The sequence below is a fragment of the Dipodomys merriami genome, unplaced genomic scaffold (genome assembly GCF_024711535.1).
Source record: "Dipodomys merriami isolate MVZ:Mamm:240054 unplaced genomic scaffold, mDipMer1.0.p SCAF_6, whole genome shotgun sequence".
Lineage (NCBI taxonomy): Eukaryota > Metazoa > Chordata > Mammalia > Rodentia > Heteromyidae > Dipodomys > Dipodomys merriami.
In genome coordinates this window covers 21,702,333-21,725,225 of record NW_027206179.1, presented here as the reverse complement: position 1 = coordinate 21,725,225, position 22,893 = coordinate 21,702,333, and the positions used below count along the sequence as shown (strand labels likewise).

Sequence of the window (22,893 nt, the reverse complement as noted above, 5' to 3'; positions counted from 1 at the left end):
CTCGGAGTTGCTAGGAAGATGTTCTATCACTCGTCTACCTTCAACTTAAATTTTCGTTGTGAATCAGTTTGATTCCTTTAGAAAATCTTGGCTGAAAAAGAAATGTCTTGGCTGGCCATCACAGTGCATGTGAATTCCAGGGCTTCAGCTCAATTCTGCACACCACACGGTAGATCTTGTTGATGTCAGGCCAACGTTTAAAAAAAAAATCTGAGTCAATGTTTAGTAAGACTTCCAAAGAGCAGAATAGCCAACAGGAAATTAAATTCTCTAAGTTAAATACAATCAGCTGCCCGAGGTATACAACTACCTGCGCCGGGCCTATATTCCTCATAGAAGGAAGAGAGAATGAATTTTCATCACAGTCACTCTTGGCCCGAGGAACAATGGACACAGTAGGGCCTTAGTTTGAAGTGCCCTCTGACCTGCACGCGGCCAACGCAGACGATGCCAGTACCATCCATGCTATAACCGGGGTACTGGTGGACATCACTGACCACTGAACGACGAGCCCCACAAACCAGTGTACCTCCAGGGAGGGGAGTGTGTCCCCTGACTTCTCCCAGTCGGAGAGGGTAATGGTCCCCAAACAGAACAGTCCGGACGCTGGGGTGGGAGCACAGGTGGTATGGGGCCGGGCCGGGAGGAGGGAGTGGGGAGGGCGGGCAAGCCCAGGGCCCACAACCCCTCTTCCGGGCCGGCTTCGGGAGTGAGCCACCTGTGAGCGCGGCGGGAGGAAGGGGTGGCCTGAGGGCACCGCCCGGGGAGGGAGCTGATGAGGGGGTCGGTGAGGGGTAGGGATGGTGTTCAAGTAGGAAGACGAGCTTCCAGGCACCCCACCCCCTCTCCTTAAGGGACACCAGGGGCCCGGCCCGGAGGTCGGCGGGGTGGGATCCGCTTCTAGGCCACAAGGATGGGGCGGGGAATCAGCCAGCCAGCGGCGCGGGAATTTCCCGCGCTCAGCGACCCGCTCCTCCAGCTCTTCCTCCTCCTCCTCTCCCCCGCCCCCAACTCCTACTGGGCCCCGTGCCCCCAGGCCACAGCCAGCCACCCCGGCCTGATCCCGAACGTCAGGCGAGGTACCGCCTAGGCCCCAGCCCAGAGTCCGGCCGCGAACCCCACGGGCCCAGCCCGGCGATCCGCCGCGCGCGGCCAGTGACGGTACGGCGGGGTGCGTGGCCAATCCGCTCGGCCCTAGAGGAGAGGCCTAAGCCACGCCCCTCGCCATGGACCAATGAGGCGCTGGCGCCGGCGGCCGCGATCGGGGTGAGAGGACACGGAGCCCCGCCCCGTCCTCCCCTGTCCCCTTTGCCCCGCCCTTTCCCGCCCGGCCCCCCAGCCCCGCGCCGCCGCTGGTGCCGGTCCCCGCGCTGGGCCCGCCCCGCTCCTCCCGCCGGCCGCCAGCGCGCCTCACGGCTCCCACCCCTCCCTCTCCTCCGTCTCTCTGTCTCTCCCCCCCCCCCTCCCCACTCTCTCTCTCTCTCACGCCTAGCGCAATGGCGGCGGCCGCGGCGGAGCAGCAACAGTTCTACCTGCTCCTGGGAAACCTGCTCAGCCCCGACAATGTGGTCCGGAAACAGGCGGAGGTAAGCGAGCTCGTTGTCCCGGGGTCCCCGCGCCCCGGACCGCCGCGCCGGCCGGGCCCCGACGCGGGGCCTCGGCCTCTCCACGGCGCGGCGCAGGCCGCAGCCCACGTGTGCGGAGCGGCCCGCGGCTCCCGCCCGGCCCTTCCGGCCCTGCAGCCGCGGCGCCGGTTGCCTCCACTTGGCCCCGCGCACACGTGCGGCCGCGCCTGACACGCCGCCGCCCCGCCCGGGCTCGGCGGGCCCCGGCTCCCCCCCCCCGACCTCCTTCCCGCTCTCTGACTCCACGGGGGCCCCCCTCGATCCTCCCCGTCCGCTCGCCCCATCCTGGCACCCCGATTCCCCCCACCCCAGCCCCGCCTGTCCCCTCCCCGTCGCTCGCGTGCTTTTTTTTCCCCCTTTTTTCCTCCATGTAGCCCTCTTTTCTCCTGCCTGGTTCTGAAGATCGGAAGCCGCGCTCCCCCCCTTCCCCAGCCCCAGTTGGGTGAAGTTGCCTTTAAGGTCTCTTCCCGAGCAGCTTCCACCTTCCTCCGACCAGATTCCCTTTGATCCCTGGAGACTTGCGGTCTCTCGTGGGATATCCTGGCACTTCCGTTGTGTCTGTGGGCCAACACCACCCGTTTAAGACTTCAGTATCGTTACATCGAAATGGATCTCCCGATCCTATCACCCTCTACATTCTCTCTTCCACACATGACTTCGATTTGGTAGAACTGTTACCTTGCCCATCAATATTGAGACCACTGTGGGAGATAGATACTTCCAGAAAAGGGAGAAACTTTCCAGCCGACCCTCAAACCTGTTACTTGGAGTTCCTAGCAACCTTGTAACTGAAATTCACTGTGAGATGTTGGGACAGAAGAGCAGCTAGTGAAATTGACAGGTCCACTTTTGGATCGGGTGGGCTGTAGAGTTGCCTTTTAAGTCAGTGGCGTTATTCTGTGCTTTGAATTAAGTGCTGCTCACACCTAATGATCCATGAATGAATGAGGGAAGTTAAGTATTCTGGAACTTCAGATCTGTGGGAACAAGCTCATGAAACTACTACGTTATTCTGATAGTTTTTAAAAATTCCTTGTTCATATATTCTTAAACATGTAATATTCGTGGTAAAAATTCATACAGTCCAGTTTTTTAGCCCACTCTCCAAAAGTAACCATTAGTGTCTCACGAGTCTTCCTCAAAAGGTATCTGTACAAGCATGCACAGTAGGTCTCCCATTTTTATATGAATGAGTTTATGTACACATTATTTTGCAACTTAGTGTATTTCACTCTGCCACATAATCTAGAACAGCTAAAGACGATCATATTGTTAAGAATATACTTTTTTATATAAGCAGCCCCTTATGAATGGATAATTGAGGTAAAATATTATTGTACATTGGCAAGCTTTGTGACATTATTGGTAGGGTAAAAAGCCATTTGTATTTAGAAGCCATTTGTATTTGTGTTGTATCCTGAATTTGCACTCAGGATTATGATGATACTAAACAGCATTCTGATGCTTTCTGCTCCCTTTAGATAATTTCTTTTTAACCAAAGTTCTTAATCCTAACTCAGAAATATTCATGTGTTACAAAGCAGAACAGCATTGTAATTAGTAAGCTAGTTAAATTCTCCCTCTTCCCTCCAGTTGCTTAAGTCTCTATTGTCAAGCCTGGTGGGGAATCTCTTCCATTGAACTAAATACCAGTGTCTAGTTGAGCTTGAGTGCCTGCAGTAAATCTTTTATCCCAACACTTTAGGGATATTTAGCAGCATTCAGCACATTTTCTCATAAAGAACAATTGGAAATAACTACTGTTATTCTTTTAATCTCTTTATTCTTAGTGAAAATATTCAGATACTACATGTCTTTCTTTGTATATCCTCAGAATATATTTTAATGTAAATTAATCACTGATACAGAATTTTCTTATTTTGACACAGTTGATTTGTGTATAAAGCTTTTTAGGAAAGTACTTGAGAAGTGGCTGCACATAAATAGCTCAATATTCTACACACATGTACACTTTTCTTAGAAATTAAAATATAGCAGTATTTCCGAAACTAAACAATTAGCAAGGACTCAGTAAATATCTTAGTAACTTACTCAGTCAAAATACCAATTGAGTAGGGAGACAAGTACAATAAGACTTTTACATCTTGTTGAAAAATCACAGGAGGGCTTGAAGTCTGTTTTAAAACTTGTTCCATTGTATAAACTACCTGTTTGTAGTTAGAAGCTTTTAACAGTCTGTTTTTTTAGTAGTTTTCAAAGTCTTTTGAAAGTTTTCAACATATGCCAAAAATGTTTCGTGTTTGAAGAAATTCTTAAATGCCCTTAAAATCTCAATACAATGTATAAATAGGCAATTAATTGACAAGTCCTTTAGAATTGAATCTGCATGTAATACACAAGTGTTTTATTAATCATATGCATAGATGTTATATACTTAAGATTCTTCATGTAGACTGGTACTTCATTGATCCTAATACAGAACTTCATTGTTGAGATTTGAATTAAAGGTGGGGGTAGCATACTGGAAAATGTATCTAATTGCACACAGGCCAGGGTGTTGAGAAGGTTGCTTGTCCCCTCTTGCATCTTCTGATACAAGGATAGGCTCTGCATACATATTTATGGAATGAGTGAGATGGGTACTCATTAGCATTTTGCCTTTGTGGGCAGGGAAGAGGAGGCAAAATCCTGACACAGCATGATTACATGTGGTAGAATTCAGTGGAATAGAAGCACTGCCACAATGCTGGGAACATTAACTGCACCTATCTGTTACGAATAGGTTTACAAATTCTCTACAGTATCTACTGGGTTCTGGTGACTAGGTACTTGGAATGCCAGGATGAAGAAATGCCATCCCTGCCATTGTAGAACTTTCTAAACATCTGTTGAAACCAAGAAAAAGATAACACATTTCCAAGCCATTACATTTGGCTGTTTTTTATATGGATGTCATCATGCTCCCCCACCCCTCCGCCCATGTGGGCTGTTCCTAGGGCTTGTACTCAGGGCCTCAGTGCTGTACCTGAGCTTTTACTGCTCAAGGCACTTGGGCCATAGTACTACTATTTTTGGTGGAGATTAGTTGGGGGGAGGGGAGGAGCTGCAGTTGTACCTCAGTTGGTAGAGTGCAAGCCAATAATTGAAAATATGTCAGATACTAAGTTCTAGTGCCTGTCTTGGACCTTTTTTTTTTTTTTTTTTTGGGTCCAGTCGTGGGGCCTGAACTCTGGACCTGGGCACTGTCCCTCAGCTCTTCAGCTCAAGGCTAGCCTCTACCACTTGAGCCACAGCACCACTTCGGCTTTTTTCTTTCTGCTTATGTGGTGCTGAGGAATCAAACCCAGGGCCTCGAGCATGCAAAGCAAGCACTCTACCACTGAGCCACCTTCCCAGCCCATCTTGGACCATTTTTTAAAAAGTCTCACTGGAACAGCTGGTTTTAAGCTGTGATACCCAGATCTCAGCTTCTTGAGAGCCAGGAATAAAAGCGTGAGCCACTGCCTTTGGCCATAATGCAATTTCATTACTATATTGAAGATCCTCTCAGGCACAAATGTTCCCTTCACTGACTTCTAATTCATTATGGAATGTTTACTATTTTTAAGTCTCTACTATAAATTAGTACCATCACATCAACATCAGTAGTCCTACTTGAGCAAAGATAGAGATCCTCAAAAGTGATCATCAGTTTTTGAGAGTGATAGCCGGGTGAGGGGTTTTTTGTTTTTTGTTTTGTTTTTTGTCAGTTGTGAGGCTTGAACTCTAGGCCTGGGCACTGTCCCTGAGCTCTAGCTCAAGGCAAACACTCTACTACTTGAGCCACAGGGCCACTTCCCGTTTTCTGGGGGTTAATTAGACATGAAAGTCCCACAGACTCTCCTGTCCAGGCTGGCTCTGAACCACAATCCTCAGATCTCAACCTCTTAAGTAGCTAGGGTTACAGGTATGAGCCACTGTGCCCAGCCAGCTTGGTGAAGTTTAAAACAAAACAAAAAACACTTGGTTTAAATTTTAATCCTTTATAGAATCTACAAGGTATCTGATATGCCATACGCAAGAAATTAAAGGATATGGTACTGTTAATACACTGTGAGATGAAACCTCAGGTGTTGTGCATGGGCTTCCCTCTACCATGAACTAACTACAGTCCCAACCCAGGAGATTTATATAGTTTTATTTATTTGGTAGTGGGGCTTGAACTCAGGGCCTGAGCTCTTTTGCTCAAGGCTAATGCTTTACCACTTGGAGCCACAGCACCACTTCTGGTTTTGAGTGGTTACTTAGACAGGAGTCTAATGCCGACATTTCTGCCCAGACTTTTTTTTCCTTTTTTTTTTTTCTTGGATCCAGTCGTGGGGCCTGAACTCTGGCCCTGGGCGCTGTCCCTCAGCTCTTCAGCTCCAGGCTAGCGCTCTACCACTTGAGCCACAGTGCCACTTCCAGCTTTTTTCTTTTTGCTTATGTGGTGCTGAGGAATCGAACCCAGAGCCTCATGCATGCAAGGCAAGCGCTCTACCACTGAGCCACCTTCCCAGCCCCCTATTACCTCATTTTTTGAATTTAGACCAACCTCCCCTTTGCTGTGAATGCTCAGGGTTTTTGTTGTTGTTTTATTGTTTTTTTAAAGCATTATTAAGGTACTATAAGCTTTTTAGTAGCAAGAAACTGGAGGTTTTTAGATCTTAAAATCTTTCCCCTAAAAAATGTTCTTCCCTGGGCTGAAATGTTTGAAAATTGTGTGCCCCTGCATAAAAGGAACTTTGATATTGGCAGGGGTGGGGCCACCTTAGGAAATAATTTGACAGTTTCTTAGTGAAATGCCCAAGGCTGTCCTCTTCTATTGATAATTTTGTGAGGCTTGCCTGGCAGTTATAAATATATCCAAATAGCCCTTGGCAGTAAAAAGGTTCCCCACTCTTGCAGTGGAGGAAGCCCTCAGGGCTGAAACTCAGAACTAACAAATGCTAGAGATAGGACGAAGCCTTACAACAGAATTCTGTCTTCCTTATCTTTGATCTTGGCTGGCCATTTTAAACCTTTCTTTTCTGACTATATCTCAAGGATGTCAATATCTCCTGGCGTACTTTGAAGATCCCTGAGTTCTTAAGTAGCCTCATTTCTTTCCTCCCTTTTTTTGTCCAGAGATTATAGAGATGCCATACAGTGAGAGAGTGGGCACGCCCTTTGAGTTTACAGTAAGAAATTACCTGTGTTAATGGAGAAGTTGAGGGTCTGCTCTTTCCGGAGGGAAAAAAAAATCCATGTGTGTGTACTTAAGTTGATTTATTTTCTACAGTGAAGAGATTCATTGTTAGAATTTTTACATGTGCACAGGCATCTATTTCAACGTACTTTAGGATCCATGCTGACAATCTGCTTTTAATTGAGGTTAACTTTTTACTGCAAACGAATTTGTTCTGATTTCACATCATTAACAGAGATATGTGTTTTGAGTGGAGTTCTTTACTAACATGCCAGGCAATGATACTAAAGTCTCGTGGCTAACTTTCTCTTGAGTACAGTCATTTGTTTATGTGTATAATCCTTGCTTGAAAGATAATGTAGCATGAAGAATTTGAATACTTCCCTTTCACTGTTTCATTTAATGGGATGTATCTGGTGTTTGGAAGTAGTGGTGATTTGAGCAGTTCTACATGGTCTTAAGTAGTTTTCCAGAATATAAAGTGATATTAAGTGAGCACTTACTTTTAAGCACATAAGCCAAGACATATTTGACCATTTTTTAGCCTTTGTAGGCCATGAATTTTATAAACCAGGGAATATAAATTGAGAAACAGATTTAAAAAGCATGAGTAGAAAAGAACCAAGTAACTTCTTGGACATCTCTTTTTGCTAACCTGAGTATAGTTTACATCATAGAAGGAAATGTTAACCCTAGACCGGGACTGCTTCTGTACAGTGCTCCTCCTCTACTTTTTACTCTGCTCTTCCCTTCACTCGCTTACTCATGAGGTTTTCTAATGACATCCTAACTTGTAATTTTCTTCTCCATGTAGGAAACCTATGAGAATATCCCAGGCCAATCAAAGATCACATTCCTCTTGCAAGCTATCAGAAATACAACAGCTGCTGAGGAGGTAAAATTAATTTATTCTTCTTACGAATATCACATTCTTACAAAAGGAACTAGGGTGTTGTTGCGTTATGGTCAGAGTAGATGATGAGTATTATTTACTGTGTAGATGTTTCTAGAACTTGACTTGGTATAGGAATAAGTTAGGTCAGCCCAGGAGAACAGCCCCTCCCCCTTCTACTTTACCTGACTAAAACCAGTAATCACCTGACTATCAATCACATGACTGTGAGTCAGCAAAGGTTCCCAGGCTCTGAGGTCACTTCCTCATCCACTGAGGTCATTTCCCGAACTACCTGGTCACAAAAGGAAGTGGGGAGGGATGCTTCTCCTGGTACACATAACCTAATATAGGTGTTAAGGTAACTTTTGAAATACTCTCTTAAAGGAGAAAATTGCTAGGTAAATTAAATAGATTTAATTAGGTAGCCAATAAAGAGAGCACTTAAGGTCAGAGAGGAGAGAGTTTATTCTGAACTGCCTACCCCACACCACGCTTGGTGGAGAGGCTTGCCAAAAGGGGCGGACTCATCCCCAGGCCCAGAACAGGAAGAGGTGGGGCCATGCCACATCTGGATTGCCACCCCAGGGTCTGGGACCTTCCCTGTCTGATGGGAGGAGTGACCCAGGGCAGAATGTGACCTTGGAGGAGAGGAGGTACCTGCCTCCAGGTGTGCCAGTTACCTAGGTACTAGGCAGAGACTTAGCCAGGAGCTGGGGAAGCCAGGGATTGCGTGGTCCAGGGCAGACCTTACAAAAATTAGATCATTTAGTATTTTCTTTTTTTTTTTTTCTTTTTGCTTATGTGGTGCTGAGGAATTGAACCCAGGGCCTCATGCATGCAAGGCAAGCACATTACCACTGAGCCACCTTCCCAGCCCCTCATTTAGTATTTTCATATTGCCAAATATTTTGAACTAATATATTTTATCTACACAGATTTGTGTGTATAATCATCTCTAGATGAAGATATACTTAGAGGGGTTGGGAAGGTGGCTCAGTGGTAGAGCGCTTGCCTTGCATGCCTGAGGCCCTGGGTTCAATTCCTCAGTACCATATAAGCAAAAAGAAAAAAGCTGGAAGTGGTGCTGTGGCTCAAGTAGTAGAGCACTAGCCTTGAGCTGAAGAGCTGAGGACAGCGCCCAGGCCCAGAGTTCAGGCCCTACGACCCGACCCAAAAAACAAAAAGAAGATATACTTAGAAACTAAGACACTTTTTGAAAGTTGTGATTTTTAATGAATTGCCTAGTATGCCAAATTCAGAGTTGCTTAAATTTTAAGATTCCTTGATCCTGATGATAAAACAGGCATATGTGCCTGGATTTAAGTATTGTGTGTCCTTGAGTATGTTTATTTTAGAAAAGATAGTGAAATATTCAAGTCTAGAAAACTATAAAACATTTATGATTCATACAGTGACACCTGTTAATACTCACAGTGTAGGCTGGTGCTTATGGTAGTATTTGATGGAAATGAAGCCAAGCTTAATTTCTATAGAGGTCACCTGACTTCTTCCCATGTGGACTGACAATTTTGTTTTCTGTGAGCTCATAGAAGAAATCAATATTTTTTTCACTTATTAAAATAGATTTACGCAGGGCTTTGTGTTTCATTGGCAAACACTATTGCTTAACCATGCTTATAACCATCTCTGCACTTACATCTTAGATCAGTTTAGGAATTGGATAACCAAATTTGAATTAGATAACCGTGATCCTTTTGGTAATCATATTGCACAGAAACCACAAATTTATATGAATGTATTTCATAGAAATGTAATATATAAAAATGCTAATTACATTTTTTAGAGCAGCTAAAAGGTGCTTTTGAGACAAATTGTTAAAATGCAAACAGTGACATAATGGTGGGGAATGTTTTCTCTAGTAGGAGGTGAAGGTATTAATGGTGTCTGTCTGTAGGCTAGACAAATGGCTGCCGTCCTCCTGAGACGTCTTTTGTCCTCTGCATTTGATGAAGTCTATCCCACTCTTCCATCGGATGTTCAGACTGCCATCAAGAGTGAACTGCTAATGATTATTCAGATGGAAACACAATCTAGCATGAGGAAAAAAATTTGTGATATTGCTGCAGAATTGGCCAGGAACTTAATAGGTATGTGTATAGATACATTTATTATTAGGTCACAGGGAAAGGCTGTTGTATATGTTTTCTTTTTTTTTTTTTGTCGGTCGTGGGGCTTGAACTCTGGGCCTGGGCGTTGTCCCTCAGCTCTTCAGCTCAAGGCGAGCGCTCTACCACTTGAGCTACAGCGCCACTTCCAATGTTTTCTTTTTGTTATCATATATTCCTTTGGGTTAGTGAGATTGTCTCTCCTCTGTGTTCACGTCTGAACTACACAGTCTTTATATGCTTCAGTCAACCCAAATGCTGGGGTGATGGGCATGTATCACAATGCCTGGCCCTTTTGTTTTTTTTGTTGGTAATGGGGCTTGAACTCTGGGCCTGGGCCCTGTCCTCTAGCTAGCTCACTAGCTCAAGGCAAGCTCTCTACCACTTGAGCCACAGAAACACTTCTGGGTTTTCTGGTGGTTCATTGGAGATAAGAGCCTCACAGACTTTCCTGTCCAGGCTGGCTTTGAACCAGGATCCTCAGATCTCAGCCTCCTACAGTAGGATTACAGGCAAGAGCCATTGGAACCTGGCCTTAGTTTTTTTTTTTTTTTTAAATAGAATCTTTTGGAAGATAATTCACGAGTATCACAGTAGTGTTTATTTGATCTAAAATAAATGTGATTATGGATTCTGCATTCAGAGCCAAAAATTACAGCTATTTATAGAATCCAGCCATAATACTTACCAAAATTACTATTCATAATACCCATATGTAAAAATAATCTTACAATTTGCTTCAAGGTTTTTAGCTATATTTCCTCTTTTCATCTATAAAGTTTTACAAGCACAGGCTAACTAATGGTAGAACCTTCTTTATAGTTCAGCTTGCTGATTGAGGTAGAAAGCAGTGGACTCCATGTGCAGGAGTGGCCATGTATGTATATATACTGATAAAGCATATACTTGGCTGCTAAATTGCTGTACTACATACTTTATAAAATGCCAAAAGAGGGGCTGGGAAGATGGCTCAGTGGTAGAGCACTTGCCTTGCATGCATGAAGCCCTGGGTTTGATTCCTCAGCATCACATAAGCAGAAGAAAAAAAAAGCCGGAAGTGGCGCTGTGGCTCAAGTGGTAGAGTGCTAGCCTTGAGGTGAAGAGCTGAGGGGCAGCGCCCAGGCCCAGAGTTCAGGCCCATGACTGGACCCCATAAACAACAACAACAAAAAAATGCCAAAAGGGGCTGGGAAGGTGGCTCAGTGGTAGAGTGCTTGCCTTGCATGCATGAAACCCTGGGTTCGATTCCTCAGCACCACATAAGCAGAAAAAGCCAGAAGTGGCTCTGTGGCTCAAGTGGTAAAGCACTAGCCTTGAGCTGAAGAGCTGAGGGACAGCGCCCAGGCCCAGAGCTCAGGTCCCATGCCTGGCCAAAAAAAAAAAAAAAAAAATGCCAAAAGATGTTTTAAAATTAGGTAAAAAGAAAACTTTAAAATTACATTTTTTAAATAGTAGTTGGGTCCTGTTGTCTCATGCCTGTAATCCTAGCTACTCAGGAGGCTAGCCCCTGCTGGGCGGGGCAGGAAAGTCCTTGAGACTCTTATCTCCAATAAATCACTGGAAAACCAGAAGTGGCACTGTGGCTCAAGTGGTAGAGCGCTCCCTTTGAGCTGGAGCTGAGGGACAGCGCCCAAGCCCAGACTTCAAGTCTTTAAATTCAGCCAATCGAGTGTAAATTTTTCTTTTTTAGGGGGGAGGGGATGGGGTGGGTCCAGTCGTGGGGCCTGAACTCAGGGCCTGGGTGCTGTCCCTCAGCTCTTCAGCTCGAGGCTAGTGCTCTACCACTTGAGCTACAGCACCACTATCAGCTTTTTTTTTTTTTTTTTTTCATCTTTGCTTATGTGGTGCTGAGGAATCAAACCCAGGGCCTCAGGCATGCAAGGCAAGCACTCTACCAATGAGCCATCTTCCCAGCTGGAGTGTAAATTTTTCTATGAACTAATTCTTAGAGACTTGTATGACATGTTTTTTTGTTTGTTTTTTTGGGTCCGGTCATGGGGCCAGAACTCTGGGCCTGGGCGCTGTCCCTCAGCTCTTCAGCTCAAGGCTAGCGCTCTACCACTTGAGCCACAGCACCACTTCTGGCTTTTTTCTTTTTGCTTATGTGGTGCTGAGGAATCGAACCCAGGGCCTCTGGCATGCAAGGCATGCGCTCTACCACTGATCCACCTTCCCAGCCCCTGTATGACATGTTTCTATAGTTTAGATTAATAAGTTCAAAGTCTACTGGAACTCTTAATTTTGAATATCCTAAAATAGATTTGAAAATTATGTTTTTGAACTTTAAATATATAGATACAAATTTTATAGGTAACTTTTTTTTTGGTCGGTCATGGGGCTTGAACTCTGGGCCTGGGTGCTGTCCCTTAGCTCTTTAGCTCAAGACGAGTACTCTACCACTTGAGCCACAGCATCACTTCTGGTTTTTTTGAGTTTTTTTTTGTCAGTTCATAGGGCTTGAACTCAGCCTGGGCACTGTCCCTCATCTCTTCAGCTCAAGGCTAGTCCTCTACCACTTGAGCCACACCTCCACTTCCAGCATATTCTGGCTTATGTGGTACTGAGGAGTCAAACCTCGTGCATGCAAGGCAAGCACTCTACCACTGAGCCACCTTCCCAGCCTGTTTTCTTCTGTTTTATTTTCATATCCAGGCAAGCGTGACTATTTATTTTTGTTGTTGTTGTTGTTGGTCCCGGTGCTTGAACTCTGGGACTGGGCAATGTCCCTCGGCTCTTCAGCTCAAGGCTAGTGCTCTACCACCTGGGCCACAGCACCATTTCCAGTTTTCTGGAGGTTTATCGGAGACAAGAGTTTCATGGCTTTTCCTGCCCAGGCTGGCTTTGAACCATGATCCTCATATCTCAGCTGCCTGATTAGCTAGTATTACGGGCATGAGCCACCAGCACCTGGCCACAATTTTTCATTTTTTAAGTTGTTTTTTTTTTCTCAGTCATGGGTCTTGAACTCAGGGCCTAAACGTCCTTCCTGTGCTTTTCTGCTCAAGGCTAGCACTCTGTCACTTTGAGGTACAATGCCAGAGTCTCACAGACATTCCTGTTCCGGCTGGCTTTGAACCTTGATTCTCAGATCTCAGCTTCCTGCGTAGTTAGGATTACAGGCATGAGCTACAGATGGATACCTGGCTACTTATTTTACTTTTGAAAAGAAACAGCCTATTGCTTAGTCTGCCTCACACTTCTGGACTACTCTTCAGGTCTTTGTGACATAGGACATCAGTGAGTATCTTAACTAGAGCCGTAGTATCATTTAAAAATCTACATTTTAAAGTCTTGTTAAAGTAACATTTTATATACTTAAAGTTATAAAGTAGCTGTGCACAGGTGGCTCACTCCTGTAATCCTAGCTATAGCTAATCAGGAAACAGATCTGAGGAACACAGCTTGGAGTCAGCCCAGGCAGGAAAGTTCATGAGTTTCTTATCTCCAATGAGCCACCAAAAAACCTGTAAGTAGAACCTGTTGCACAAGTGGCACAACGCTAACCTTGAGCAAAAAAGCTCAGGGACATTGTCCAGAACCTGAGCAAGCCCCAGTACCAGCACAAGAAAAGAACAAGCCAGGAACTGGTGTCTCAGACCTATAATCTTAACTACTCAGAGGCTGAGATCTGAGGATAGCAGTTCAAAGCCAGCCCAGGCAGTAAAGTCTATGAGACTCTTATCTCCAGTGAACCACCAGAAAATCCAAAAGTGATTCTGTGGCTCAAGTGGTAGAGGGTAGCCTTGAGCTGAAGAGCTAAGGGAAAGCGCCTAGGCCCAGCGTTCAAGCCCCACAAGTGACAAAAAAGAAAAACAACAACTATAAAGTTTGTGCCAGGCTTGCTAGCACACACCAGTGATCCCAGTCCTTGGGAACCAGATACAAGAACAATTTGAGGATGGGAATGTGGCTTAGTGGTAGAGTGCTTGCCCAGCATGCATGAAGCCCTGGGTTCGATTCCTCAGTACCCTATAAACAGAAAAGGCTGGAAGTGGTGCACTGTGGTTCAAGTGGGTACAGTGCTAGCCTTTAGCAAATGAAGCTCAGGGACTGTGGCCCTGAGTTCAAACCCCAGGACTGGAAAAAATAAATGACCACACCTAATATCCTTGCTTATGTAAACCCAAATGTACATGAAATCTTTTTTTTTTAAGATTGTGATACTGTTTTCATGGTTAAAAGACTTCATTGTATTGGAATTTCTAAAACTATAGAGCAAATGACACTTGCACTGTGGTACAATTTCAGTGGGATTTAGGAAATTAGAAGGGTTTACCCCTAATATTTTGGGGTTGGATTGGCACTCCTCATGCCTAGATTTCTTCGCTTGCAGACGAGGACGGCAACAACCAGTGGCCTGAAGGTTTGAAGTTCCTCTTTGACTCAGTCAGCTCTCAGAACATGGGTCTGCGGGAAGCCGCCCTTCACATATTCTGGTACATGTCCTGATCCTGTTCAAAAGAAAAAAATATTCATATCTTGGAGCTCTAAAATTGATTGTGTTAGCCCAATTTTGGCTTTTGGGACTGTCCCCATATACTTTGCATTTATGTTAAAAGCAAATTTGGTAAAAAGGGGGTAGAGATTGTTTTACATGCTACAGTTTTCCTTTTGTCCTGAAATTTTTCTTAGTCTCCATGCCTTTATTTGGAGAGTAACAATGTAGCTTTTAGACAACCACTGTAAGTGTGAAAAGGGCTGGGAATGTGGCTTAATGGAAGAGTGCTTGCCTAGTGTGCATGAAGTCCTGGTGTTCAATTCCTCAGTGCCACATACACAGATAAAGCTGGAAGTGGTGCTGTGGCTCAAGTAGTAGAGTGCCAGCCCTGAGCAAAAGAATCTCAGGGACAGTGCCCAGGCCTTGACTTCAAGCCCCAGGACTGGCAAAAATAATAATAATTGTGAAAAAGAACAGAATGGGAGTGAGCCTATTTTTTTGTAGTCTTATTTTTTTTTCTGTGAGTGTACTTTATCTTTTTCAACAGACTTCTGTATATTTATGAACAAATGGTTTAGGTTTAGAATTGGGTGGTGCTTATATTATTAATATATGTGATTCACAACTTTTCCAGTTACACTACATACACTTTTCAGATTTTACATCTTTTTCTACTTTGTCAAGTGAATCTTGTTTGTTTCAATAATCCAGGTTGCAGAATTAAGTGAAAGTATTCTGTTTACCAATTTTTTTAAATTACTTGGTTTTTGGGTTGTTTTTTGGGGGGAGGGGGCGGTTGTGGGGCTTTTACTCTGGGCCTGGGTGCTGTCCCTCAGCTCTTGAGCTCAAGGCTAGTGCTCTACCACTTGAGCCACAGCGCCACTTCTGGTTTTTTCTGCTTATGTGGTGCTGAGGAATCAAACCCAGGGCCTCTGTCATGCAAGGCAAGCGCTCTACCTACCACTGAGCCACCTTCCCAGCCCCCACTTGTTTTTGATGGAGCCTTGTACTTAGTCATTTTTATCCCTTGAGCTTTGCCTCCAATCCTTTATGCTGTATTTATTTTCCAGTGGAGCTTACTTTTTGCCCAGGCGATTAGTCCACATTTGCAAAGCAGAGATAGTCTTCCCTTGGACACCAAGACTGGGAATGGATGGGCAGAAGGCATGATTAGTACCACTGCCTCCCACAACCTTGTGCTTCCCTTTCCATCATGCATTGCAAGTCAGCTGAGAAGCAGAGAGTGGGTGATAAAGGATATAGTAAGGAGCAGGGCAGAGCCTCCATAACCAGTCTGAATGGCTATGTGTTTGTTTCCATTTGCCCCATCCAGAAAGAGCGCTTGTTTTAGAGCATGTGAGGATGATGTTCAACTTAAGGATTGATGCAAGTTTTGAAGTAATTAGGTAAACTGGTCATTAGAGAGTCTCACACTTTACAGAGATATATAATGTAGCTTTTAAAGAGTGTTATTGGATCATTTTCTAGGAACTTTCCTGGAATTTTTGGAAACCAACAGCAGCACTATTTAGACGTCATCAAACGGATGTTAGTTCAGTGTATGCAAGATCAGGAACATCCATCGGTAAATAATTTAAATTCCACTGATTTTAATATCTGATTCCATCTAATTTGTGAAAGAACTTTATGGGGGTTAGAATATGATACAATAAATGCTACTTCAAGGTGAAGAATTATTTCATCTTGAATATGAAAAGGTGAATCTATCCAGTGTCATATTTGTGACATCTTTTATTCTCTTTGTTGTAGATCAGGACATTATCTGCTAGAGCTACAGCTGCATTTATACTTGCAAATGAACATAATGTTGCTCTCTTCAAACATTTTGCAGACTTGTTACCTGGATTCCTACAGGTAAGAAAACAATATAAAACTAATCATAATTATGTTGCTGTTTTCATTAGTCTAAATTCTCATCAGTTATATATATAGTGCATGCTTTTTTTGTTTGTTTTTGGTCGGTCATGGGGCCTGAACTCTGAGCTTGGGCGCTGTCTCTGTGCTCTTCAGCTCAAGGCGAGTGCTCTGCTGCTTGAGTGACAGCGTCACTTCCAACATGCGTTTTTTTAAATAGGTAATTTTTTAACCTTTTATCTGCAATGAAAACAGCAGGTAGATCTGTGTCCATTTACGTATAGTAGATTTCTTTTTTATTTTGTTACTTGGGGGTTTGAACTCAGTTCCTCAAACTTACCTGGCTTGCTGGCTGGCACAGCTAGCACACTGCCACTTGAACCACAATCCTAGCCCATCTTTTTCAGATTGTTTAGAAAGTACTTATTAATGCATAATTATGTAGGTGTTTCATATTAAATTTACGAAATAACCTATAAATAAGGTTTAAGGCCAGTTTTATAAAAGGAAAAACTAAAGAATAAAGAACAAAATACTTTTCCAAGTTCATAGTTTGGGTAAGTAGAAAAATCAGAATTTAGCTGTATGCCACTAGTTCATGCCTATAATCCTACAAATTCAGGAGGCTGAGATCTGAAGATCACAGTTCAAAGCCAGCCTGGACAGGAAAGTCCATGAGACTCTTATCTCCAATAAGCTACTCAGAAAAAGGCAGAAGTGGCGCTGTGCCTCAAGTGTGGTAGAATGCTAGCCTTGGGCACAAAGAGGCTCAGGGTCACTGCCCAGGCCCACATTAGTTCCTAAGGATAAGATCATGTTTTAAGGTTAGAAAAATAAGAATGAAGATGTTACTGTAGTGATGCTCATTCTCACCACACTATAAATCTGGTTTTTGAGAAAATGTTTAGGCCTTCCTAAAATGAGTGCATATATAACTGTTAGATATTATCATCTTTTAAATTTCTAAATATGACAAAACCTCAGAAAAACATTTTAAAAATGCATGCTTAAATGTCTTGTATATCCAGTTAAAGCTGAGGTGTGACTATACTGGTGATCAAGGTAAACTACATGATTTGAGGTGGCTAAGCACTGGACTGATAATGGCAGTTCCTTGGCAAAACAAACACCATTAGTGTTGGTGTTCCTGTTGGAAAGATCTGAGATTCTGAAGTTCTGGAAACAATGTGTAGTCTTCCTTGACTTATTTTTCTGTTAAAGTATGATGATTGCTGAGTAGTCATCTAGCATCCTAACTGATCAAATACCAAAATCTCTGGATGTTAGAGTCATTTATTTTATTTTTTTATTGTGAAAATACTGTACAGAGGGCTTACAATTACATGGGTAAGATAATGAGCACATTTCTTATCAAGCATTGTAGCCTCCTCCTTTGTTTCCCCTTCCCATCCCTTCATATCCATCCCCCCCACCAAAGTTGTAAAGTTCGTTTTTCGATGTAACGACTTGTCCTGTCATACACTTTAATGCGAATAGTTGTTATGATACAGTGTTGGAGAGTAAGAATCTGACATAGTCTTGTTCAGTATAGATACTTCCCCGCCTCCTCCCAACTTATTTGGGGGGGAGGCAGTCCTGGCCCTTTAACTCGACCTTGGACACTGTCCCTGAGCTTCTTTTGTTCAAGGTTAGCACCTACCGCTTAAGCCACAGTGCCATTTCCAGCCTTTTCTGTTAGTGGTACTGAGGAATCAAACCCAGGGCTTTATGCATGCTAGGCAAGCACTCTTACCACTAAGCCACATTCCCAGCCCTCCAATATTCTGAAGGCCAACTATAGGTTTTAAAAAGGCAAAAACGAGTTTGTGGCTTAGGTTCTAGGTTCACTTCGTTTGATTTTCCAACCTAGCATGTGTGAACACTTGAGATGCAAGAAGGGTAAATAGGATCCTGCAAAAACTGAGATCCTATTTCAAAAAATTAGAACCACAGCCAGGTGCCAGGGACTCACACTTGTCGGCTACTAAGGAGGCTGAGAACTCAGGACCCCAGTTCAAAGCCAGCTCAGGCAGAAAACTCCACTTCAATGAGAAGTTTCACTTCTGATTCCATCCATGTTACTTTAATTACAGAATCCCATTCATTTTTAAAGTTGAATAATAGTCCACTGTGTATATACATGCATATCACATTTTCTACTTGATATGTTATCATGTTATTAACAGTGCTAAAATAAACATGTATGTGCACATGTCTGGTTTACATGATTTTAATTCCTTTGAATATGTGCCCCATAATGGGATCATACAATACTTATCTGTCACATGAACATTACGGTATGGATGTGGTTTTTGGTATGACAGTTGAAAAGTATTCTTTTTTTAACCACTTCATAGGAACGTTTTGGTTGCTGAGTTTTTCCTGTTTTATATCTTCTAGGCTGTTAATGACTCGTGCTACCAGAATGATGATTCGGTCCTAAAATCCCTGGTTGAGATAGCAGATACTGTCCCAAAGTATCTGCGTCCTCACTTGGAAGCAACTCTGCAGCTAAGTCTAAAGGTAGGTTGATACTTGAGCATAGGTCTGCCCCTTAAGTACAGGTGATAATCTTAAGTAATAAATGCATACAAATCTGCCTTCTTTGTAGTTGTGTGGAGATACCAGCCTCAATAATATGCAGCGCCAGCTTGCCCTTGAAGTGATCGTGACCCTCTCAGAGACCGCCGCTGCTATGTTACGAAAGCATACTAATATTGTTGCACAGACGAGTAAGTCAAAGCTCTTCAGTGCTTATATGTAATGTAGTGAAGTTATTGGATGCACTTGCTGAGAATCAATGTGATTTCTCAGATTCATTGACAATATAAATGTCCTTTGAAAGTTAGATAAATCTGGGGAAATGCATATATGCATAAATATTAGGCAATTGATTAAAATAATGCAAAAGGAGCTATACCTGTAGTAGTAAGGAGTAAAGCTGAAAACATAGATAGTAATAGTACTTACCCATGAAGATAGACTCAGAGCACTGATATGACATTAACTACGGCTCGCCTTGTTTTATAGTGCTTTACTTCATAGTCTCAGTAAAACTTCCATGATGATTGTACTCTGGAAATAGCTGCTGTACAGTTTAGTTTTGCTAAGATAAGCATTTCGGACTAACCACACTAACCTAATGGTTTTCTCCTTGTCATTTCTTCATGGGTTTGTGATATCTGATCACAGAAAATGATAAGCATACCTTACCACATGGTCACGTTATAGTGGCACCTACTTTTTATTTATCTTACACTGCAGTAGTTAGAATGTGGTTAGAATTTTAGGACTTTCCAACTGAAGACACTCACTTTTTGTTATAATGACAAATAGAATTGGAAACAAAAATATTGCTCATTGGTTGGTTATATGTCTGCCAAAGGAGAAAAAAAATTGTTAGAGGAGCTGGGAAGTGGCTCAGTGGTAGAGCGCTTGCCTTGCATGCATGAGTCCCTGGGTTCGATAACTCAGCACCACATAAGCAAAAAGAAAAAAGCCAGAAGTGGCTCTGTGGCTTAAGTGGTAGAGCGCTAGCCTTGAGCTGAAGAGCTGGAGGGACAGCACCCAGGCCCAGAGTTGAGGCCCCACGACCAGACCCTCCCCCCAAAAAAATTATCCTGGGCTGGAAAGGTGGCTTAGTGGTATAATGCTAGCCTGGCATGCATGAAGCCCTGGGTTCAATTCCTCAGTATCACATATACAGAAAAGGCTAGAAGCGGCATTGTGGTAGAGTGCTAACATTTAGCCACAACAGCTCAGGGACAGCGCCCAGGCCCCAGGACTGGCAAAAAACGGTAAAGAATGCCTACATGCCTAAAATTATCACTTAGGAAAATTTACTAGGAAGATAAAAGATCTTGTAATATCAGACCTGACTTAGAATACCTAAGAATAAATCAGATAGCGTATTTAAAGACTAACAGAAGAGGAAGTAAACATCTTTTCACATCAGCCTATAGATCTATAGTTTCATAGGCTGGGGGTCCTGGGGGTCTCAGCAGTAGAGTTCCTAGCAAGTAAGGCCCCAAGTTCAAGGACACACACATATACAGATTAAATTCAATGTAATTTTAGTCAAATCCTAATTCATGGTCATAATAGGTTCTAAAATATTTTTTTTTTTGGTCAGTCATGGGGCTTGATCTCTGGGCTTGGGCGCTGTCCCTGCACTTCAGCTCAAGGCGAGTGCTCTACTGCTTGAGCCACAGCGCCACTTCCAGTTTTCTAGTGGTTTATTGGAGATAAGAGTCTCACGGACTTTCCTGCCCAGACTGGCTTTGAACCACAATCCTCAGACCTCAGCCTCCTGAGTAGCTGGGATTACAGGCGTGAGCCACCGGCAGTTCTAAAATTCTTACAAAGGGTATAAGTACTGAAGAAGCTAGGGAGATTCTGACAGTGAATGCTTGCTCTCAGCTCTGAAGATTTGAAACTGATCTATGATATAGATGTAGACAGTGGTATGAACAGAATAGGAGGAGTAAGATCAAAAAACACACCTAGAAGATAATTCATCAGAGGTTGTTGGAATAAGCTGTTTGATTTTAAAGCAGGATGGTTGTGGGGAATGAGGATGTGGGGAGGTGGGGGGAGCAGAGACAACCCCAGTTATCTTAGTTAAAAATAGTTTGGAGCCAGGCTTGGGAGGCTCACACCTGTAATCCTAACTAGTCAGGGGGCTGATATCTGAGGGTTGTGGTTCAAAGCCAGCCCAAACAGGAAAATCGGTGAGACTCTTTATTTCCAGTTGGCCACCAGAAACCTGGAAGTGGTACTGTGGCTCAAAGTGGTAGAGTGCTAACCTTGAGCAGTAGAGCTCAGGGTCAGGGCCCAGGCCCCAAGTTCAAGCCCCATGACTTACAAAAAGAATACAATGGTAATTTGGAAGTCAAGCACTGGTGGCTCACACTTGTAATCCTAGCAACTCAGAAAGCAGAGATCAAGCCGGGCGCTGGTGGCTCATGCCTGTAATCCTAGCTACTCAGGAGGCTGAGATCTGAGGATCGCAGTTCAAAGCCAGCCCAGGCAGGAAAGATCGTGAGACTCCTATCGCCAATAAGCCACCAGAAAACCGGAAGTAGCGCTGTAGCTCAAGTGGTAGAGCGCTCGCTTTGAGCTGAAGAGCTGAGGGACAGCGCCCAGGCCCATAGTTCAAGCCCCACGACTGACAAAAAAAAAAAAAGAAAGAAAGAAAGCAGAGATCAGAGGATCCAAGCCAGCCCAGGCTGAAAAGACTTTGAGATTCTATCTTCAAATAAAATAACCAGCAAAGGCCAAGCAGAGGCATGGCTCAAGTGATAGAGTACCAGCAATGAGCAAGCAAGCGTTCTGAGGTCAAGACTCCGACCCAGGAAAATAATAAGTATAATGAAAATAATTGTTATTTTTGAGGTTATTTACAGGTATATTATGAATAAATTTTACAAGTGGGGATTAACAGTAGGCACAAATAAGTTTATTTGCAAATACTAAATCCATATCCTTTGGCCAAGTAAATATGAAATTTAAAATGAAGCCACGAGCTGTAAACGACTGCAATGCTCAGTCACTGAAGCTTTGGTGTCTAGAAAGTAAATAAGACTGATGAACAGAAGAGCTGAGGAACACTATGGATTCTTGCAAACAGGTGCAGGTGTGAGTGGTATCAGAACGTTTGACAGTCTCAGGATGGTGGAAAGTGTAGAGAGGATCTCAATACTTGGCTTCTAGGCATCCCCTGTCCACTGCAACAGCTGTAAAGAGCCTTTTGGTGATTTTTAGTAATACTGAAGATACTTTTAAGAATTACCTATGCAGTCTTTTGTTGTTGTTGTTGTTCTTGTTTTTTGGGTCCAGTCGTGGGTCCTGAACTCTGGGCCTGGGCACTGTCCCTCAGCTTTTCAGCTCAAGGCTAGCGCTCTACCACTTGAGCCACAGCGCCATTTCCGGCCTTTTTTCTTTTTGTTTATGTGGTGCTGAGGAATCGAACCCAGGGCCTCATGCATGCAAGGCAAGCGCTCTACCACTGAGCCACCTTCCCAGCCCTATGCAGTCTTATACTTGTAAAGGAGATATAAAATTTCATCAAATTGAGTAAGAAGAGGGGGAAAAGTAGAAGCACTCAAAATGCTCATCAGCCACTCACTGGACAGTATGATTGTATAATTGAACACTGGATTATTGAGAATCATGCGTATTCAAAAATTGACAAGGCATATACATTGTAACATAAATCTTTAAATAGTGCTATGCGATTGTATATAGTTTACCTGTATTTTAAGTGAAAATAATAAAACAATGGATTAATGATTGGCACTCACACTAGTGAGAGGAGGGGTAGAGGATGCAGTGGGATTTTGGAGGTTGATCAGAATTCCCAAACAAAACAGCCCAACATAGCCTGATAACTTAAAAAAAAAAAAAACTAAAGCAATTGTCACAAAAGTGATTTTGACCTGAGGTTGATGAGGAACCTATGACTAAAAGGTGAGCTAATGTTCTGTCACCCTGTTTGAGTGGCAAAGCAAATCTTGTTCTTTTTTTTTTTTTTTGTCAGTCGTGGGGCTTGAACTCTGGGCCTGAGTGCTGTCCCTCAGCTCTTCAGCTCAAGGCGAGCGCTCTACCACCTGAGCTACAGCGCCACTTCCAGTTTTCTGATGGTTTATTAGAGATAAGAGTCTCACGGACTTTCCTGCCCGGGCTGGCTTTGAACTGCGATCCTCAGATCTCAGCCTCCTGAATAGCTAGGATTACAGGCGTGAGCCACCGGCGCTGGGCTTGTTTTT

General features: G+C 43.6%; 1 protein-coding gene across 2 annotated transcripts in view; it reads left to right on the top strand.

Annotated features, from left to right (window-relative positions):
* Window positions 1-22,893, top strand: part of Ipo5 (importin 5) — a 58,754-nt gene that overhangs the window by 14,841 nt on the left and 21,020 nt on the right. For both annotated transcript variants that reach the window (XM_070002709.1, XM_070002710.1), the window contains exons 3-10: window positions 1,493-1,586; window positions 7,607-7,687; window positions 9,603-9,795; window positions 14,147-14,249; window positions 15,740-15,836; window positions 16,022-16,126; window positions 18,527-18,649; window positions 18,738-18,858. In XM_070002709.1, the coding sequence (XP_069858810.1) occupies window positions 1,497-1,586; window positions 7,607-7,687; window positions 9,603-9,795; window positions 14,147-14,249; window positions 15,740-15,836; window positions 16,022-16,126; window positions 18,527-18,649; window positions 18,738-18,858 (913 nt within the window). In that variant the 5' untranslated portion in view covers window positions 1,493-1,496. The remainder of the gene's footprint in view (window positions 1-1,492; window positions 1,587-7,606; window positions 7,688-9,602; window positions 9,796-14,146; window positions 14,250-15,739; window positions 15,837-16,021; window positions 16,127-18,526; window positions 18,650-18,737; window positions 18,859-22,893) is intronic.